Source organism: Salmo salar, chromosome 18 (assembly GCF_965601325.2).
Source record: "Salmo salar chromosome 18, fSalSal1, whole genome shotgun sequence".
NCBI lineage: Eukaryota > Metazoa > Chordata > Actinopteri > Salmoniformes > Salmonidae > Salmo > Salmo salar.
Genome location: NC_138308.1, coordinates 81,088,195 through 81,093,544, shown reverse-complemented (window position 1 = coordinate 81,093,544; position 5,350 = coordinate 81,088,195). Strand labels below are relative to the sequence as shown.

Here is a 5,350-nt window from a genome sequence, read left to right as displayed (position 1 = left end):
CTTCCCATATCTATATTTATGAAGTCCAATAATCAAACATGTATGACAGTTAACTCTTGTTTATTAAGGCAATGTAGTTATAGTTCCTAATGGCTTGATGGTGGGACAGAGCTAAAACAGACATTTGGACCCTGCTTGTGAGCTCAAATGCTTACAGTGTGCTGTGACAGTCTTTTTGAAGTGTAGTAATAATACATTGTGTTAACCCAATACACAGTATAGAGCCCACTGAAAAACATACCAACAACGTCAGTAATAATCTCAGCAGTGGTGTCAACACTGTCCACTTCCTGCCTTAGTGTCCTCATGTTACTAGTCTTAGAGGATTCCATTTCTCTGCAACGTAGAGTAAATCTACCTGTCTTAACGTCCATTCCTATATTACAAGCATTGTTTCCTTTGAGGGTCACAGTCAGTCAGCGTGACCAGATTCTATTGACACGTTCCAGCCCGACTAGTCTCACAACCTGCAGCTCATCCCTCCAGTCACAGTGATGGTCTCTCCAGTGATGTAGGACGCGTCCTTAGAGCACAGGAAGGCGATCACTCCACCGATCTCCTCTGGCTCCCCAACCCTGGGAGAATAATACACAAGTAACAAATCAAACAGACCACCATGGTGAACATGCATAAAGACAGCCAAATACAGATATGACGTCAATAACACTGCAACATTTCTTTCAATGTTACACAAGCAAATTCTACCAATTCAGTCACAATGGGTCAGACACATTTGTGAACACACTATATAAAAACAATAACACTTGAGGGTAAGAATGTACCCTAAACTAAACGATGTACCCTAAGAATGAAGTTGAAGGCAACCTTTTAATGCTAAGCTGCTTCTTGAACTCATCCACAATGTCTTCGTCCTGCCACAACTGAGAGAGAATAAGAACACAGCATGATCAAAAACTCCCTTTGTATGAATGATAGCTGTTGTTTTCCTAAGAGTGATATAAATAGAGGCTAAGTAAAGATGAAAAGAGTAAACCGGTAAAGATGACAATAGAAAGGGAGGGGATCCTCACTGCTTGGCTGAAGCGGGTCTTGATGACGCCAGGGGCCACACAGTTGACCCGGATGTGGCTCTGGGCCAGTTCTGGGGCCAAGGCTCTGGTTAGTCCTAATAGGGCTGTCTTACTCACACTGTAAGGACCCAGGGCCTGGTGGGGGGTCCAAAGGTCATGTTGAACAAATATTTCTTCATACTAATGCAAATTGATCTAATGTAACACTACACACAAAAACTAATTCTGAGATGATCGACCCGAGAGCCGTTCAGAGGGAAAATCAGAGGAGCTTACCTGCATAGGCTGGTAGCCGGCGACAGAGGACACAAACACAACACTCCCGCCCCTGGAAAACACATACATTGTAATTGGTATAGTTCACAAAACACCTTCCTACTTCATTATTTATATCTTCTCTCTCACCCCCTCTTTTCCATGTGAGGCACCACCAGTTGGGTCATAAGAAAGGCTGCCTTAACATTCACATCCAGGATCTGTGTGGAGAGTGGAGGTGAAAAGTACAGCATTAGAGCATGTAAACAGCATCTATGTTAAACCACATTATGTTAAACCAACCAATGAATACTTAAGCATCTATGTGAATGTGTGTAACCTTTATTTAACTAGGCAAGTCAGTTGAGAGCAAATTATTATTTACAATGATGGCCTACCCCGGGCCAAACCCGGACGACGCTGGGCCAATTTTGCGCCGCCCTATGGGACTCCCAATCATAGGCCGGATGTGATGCAGCCTGGAATCGGACCAGGTACTGCAGTGACGCCTCTTGCACTGAGATGCAGTGTCTTAGACCGGTGCGCCACTCGGGAGGCCGACCCGGTTAAACCAACCAATGAATACTTAAGCATTTACAGTTCAAGTCGGAAGTTTACATACACCTCAGCCAAATACATTTGAACTCCGTTTTTCACAATTCCTGACATTTAATCCTAGTAAGAATTCCCTGTCTTAGGCCAGTTAAGATCACAACTTTATTGTAATAATGTGAAATGTCAGAATAATAGTACAGTGATTTATTTCAGCTTTTATTTCATCACATTCCCAGTGGGTCAGAAGTTTTTACATACACTCAATTAGTATTTGGTAGCATTGCCTTTAAATTGTTTAACTTGGGTCAAATGTGTCGGGTAGCCTTCCACAAGCTTCCCACAATAAGTTGGGTGAATTTTGGCCCATTCCTCCTGACAGAGCTGGTGTAACTGAGTCAGGTTTGTAGGCCTCCTTGCTCGCACACGCTTTTTCAGTTATGCCCACAAATTTTCTATAGGATTGAGGTCAGGGCTTTGTGATGGCCACTCCAATACCTTGACTTTGTTGTCCTTAAGCCATTTTGCCACAACTTATGCTTGGAGTGATTGTCCATTTGGAAAACCAATATGCGACCAAGCTTTAACTTTCTGACTGATGCCTTGAGATGTTGCTTCAATATATCCACAATTTCCGTTCCTCATGATGCCGTCTATTTTGTGAAGTGCACCAGTCCCTCCTGCAGCAAAGCACCCTCACAACATGATGCTGCCACCCCCGTGCTTCACGGTTGGGGTGATGTTCTTCGGCTTGCAAGCCTCCCCCTTTTTCCTCCAAACATAACAATGGTCATTATGGCCAAACAATTCTATTTTTGTTTCATCAGACCAGAGGACATTTCTCCAAAAAGTAAAATATTTGTCCCCATGTGCAGTTGCAAACCGTAGTCTGGCTTTTTTATGGCGGTTTTGGAGCAGTGGATTCTTCCATGCTGAGTGGCCTTTCAGGTTATGTCGATATAGGACTCGTTTTACTGTGGATATAGATAATTTTGTACCCATTTCCTCCAGTATCTTCACAAGGTCCTTTGCTGTTGTTCTGGGATTGATTTGCACGTTTCGCACCAAAGTACGTTCATCTCTAGGAGACAGAACATGTCTCCTTCCTGAGCTGTATGACGGCTGCGTGGTCCCATGGTGTTTATACTTGCGTACTATTGTTTGTACAGATGAACGTGGTACCTTCAGGCGTTTGGAAATTGCTCCCAACGATGAACCAGACATGTGGTCTACAATTTTTTTTCTGAGGTCTTGGCTAATTTCTATTGATTTTCCCATGATGTCAAGCAAAGAGGCACTGAGTTTGAAGGTAGGCCTTGAAATACATCCACAGGTACTCTTCCAATTGACTCAAATGATGTCAATTAGCCTATCAGAAGCTTCTAAAGCCATGACATCATTTTCTGGAATTTTACAAGCTGTTTAAAGGCACAGTCAACTTCTGACCCACTGGAATTGTGATACAGTGAATTATAAGTGAAATAATCTGTAAACAATTGTTGGAAAAATTACTTGTGTCACGCACAAAGCAGATGTCCTAACCAACTTGTGGAGTGGTTGAAAAACGAGTTTTAATGACTCCAACCTAAGTGTATGTAAACTTCCGATTTCAACCAATGAATACTATCACGTAGTTATTACACAATTGACTGAATACTTCAAATAACTTGTTACATTAAACTAAGGGAAATTTGGTACTGTTAGACATGTAACACTTTTGTAACATATTTTCATTGCATCAAGGCTTCAGTATATGGGACAGATTATAGGTCCAGTTGCTTTTCAAAACATTTGTAAGATGCTTGGACGCATAATGCACCTTATCCCAGACTGCTGCTGTGGAGTCCATGATGTTTCCAAAGAAAGGGTTGACTGCTGCGTTCGAGACCAGGATGTCTATACCGCCACAATGTTCCACTGTCTAAACAGAATGGAAAATAATAACACTGACATTCTGTAAGGGCATGTGACTGATGGCTGTGCCTGTGACCCTGTGTCAAGAAATGAAAATTACAGTAACGATGATGTACTGGAATGTCACTGTGGTGAAGCTGAGTGTGATGGTGGTCACATAATTTGAAGGTGTGTAATTTCAATACGATATTGTCATGTGATGATCAACTGGTGTCCACTCTGTGTGCACCTTCTAGAATAGGAGCAAAATGTATTGGCTCTTTCTTTACCATGTTAACCAGTCTTTCTCTGTCTTCACTTTTCCCAACGTTGCAAGTCGTCCCGGTCACCTGTATCTTCTCACTCTGCAGCTGTGCCACGGCCTTGTCCACGTTGGACTGACGTCTGCTGCTCACCACAACGTGAGCCCCTCTCTGACCGAGAGCCTGAGCTGCAGCCAGACCAATTCTGGAAGAGAAGAAGTAGAAGAAGAAGACACAGTCAGTAGGAGAAGGATGATATATAGGGCCCAGAGCTTTCCCTGACTGTGTGGCCTGATCAGGAAAAACTCTGGCCCCTATTCTCTAGACACTTGTTATGGCTTATAGGCTAACTAGGTGCCCAGAGTTTTTCCAGGTCAGGACCATAGAGCAGGAGGGAAATTCACTATAAAACAAATGAAATACATCCCCAGCAAAACAGTTAGCACAGCTATTCCTTACCCATCAGTGGAGGCAGTCACTATGGCAACCTTCCCTGCAAGACTGCTTTGAGACCCAGCAAGACTGCCCCCAGACATCTTTCTTGTTTGACCTGCGACAGGATTGGTCAAAAAGCACCGGCTAACAAGACACCTCAGCATTACCTGGACAGAGAGAAGATGTCTCAACGCACACACACACACACACACAGTAGACACAAAAATGCAGGCGCCAATCCACAAGTGAACCTTTCAAAACATTATGCCTTAGTTCCTAGGTCCCTTAGTTATTGCATTGCTTTATCCATGATGTCTTTATATGCCTCCTTATTGTGGCTATCAGTGTCTAGACCTCGGTTACGAAGAGCAGAAATTAGGTGAAAGTTGAATTGTGCAAGAATACAAGTAGTACAGTGTTATGTTGAATTCAAAATACAATGATATGACCTTACCTTTGCCCTTCTGATCAGTAACGGCTACATGTAACACCAATAACTAAGGTTTGGCGTACTGTTGGTTTACAAATTGTAAGTTCAAAGTATCTCTGTGCAAAGTCCTTTACGTCCAGTGACAGAAGACAGGAACAAAAACACGAGTTTACAGACGACGTTTCCGGTACTTTTCCAAAGTAAAAGTCCTATCCTGGGTATAGTGCTTTATTTACAACTGCGTCTATTGACATTGCGCCTGTACTGTCGTCTATACGGCAGCCTATACTCCATTCAAACAGAATCCAAAAACCCGCAGCAAAGCAAATAACATAACAATTTATTGCGTTTACCATCTACTTACATTAAACGTAATTAGTTGGTTACAGCATCTCTCCTTGCCAGGTAAAAATGGCCCAGATTGAACTGTCTGTGTATGTGAAAGCACCTTACCCAGAGTCTCCCGAGTGAAATGCTGAAGGCGGAGCTGT

General features: G+C 42.9%; 1 protein-coding gene across 2 annotated transcripts; it reads right to left on the bottom strand.

The window, feature by feature from the left end:
- Nucleotides 1–43: 43 nt before the first annotated feature.
- Nucleotides 44–5,310, bottom strand: dhrs4 (dehydrogenase/reductase (SDR family) member 4). 2 transcript variants are annotated; one of them, XM_045700425.1, is made up of 9 exons: nt 4,884–5,310; nt 4,454–4,596; nt 4,022–4,199; nt 3,658–3,759; nt 1,437–1,507; nt 1,308–1,359; nt 1,032–1,166; nt 802–881; nt 44–575 (listed from the first exon to the last, which is right to left on the bottom strand). In XM_045700425.1, exons 2-9 carry the CDS (start codon nt 4,591–4,593, stop codon nt 461–463), a joined length of 873 nt encoding a protein of 290 aa, XP_045556381.1. In that variant the 5' UTR covers nt 4,594–4,596; nt 4,884–5,310; the 3' UTR covers nt 44–460. The 2 variants fall into 2 exon arrangements, with proteins under 2 accessions (XP_045556381.1, NP_001134438.1); NM_001140966.1 differs by having other exon boundaries at nt 45–575; nt 826–881; nt 4,884–4,943.
- Between the last annotated feature and the right edge of the window lie 40 nt (nt 5,311–5,350).

What these genes read in the sequence shown, in the direction of transcription:
- dhrs4 (XM_045700425.1), bottom strand. Translation starts at nt 4,593, where the DNA reads ATGCTGAGGTGTCTTGTTAGCCGGTGCTTTTTGACCAATCCTGTCGCA. An exon ending in CAGCAGCAGTCTGGGATAAG is followed by an intron (nt 1,508 to 3,657) that starts GTGCATTATGCG and finishes CTCTCCACACAG; the next exon opens with ATCCTGGATGTGAATGTTAA. An exon ending in CCTCACATGGAAAAGAGGGG is followed by an intron (nt 1,360 to 1,436) that starts GTGAGAGAGAAG and finishes TGTGTTTTCCAG; the next exon opens with GGGCGGGAGTGTTGTGTTTG.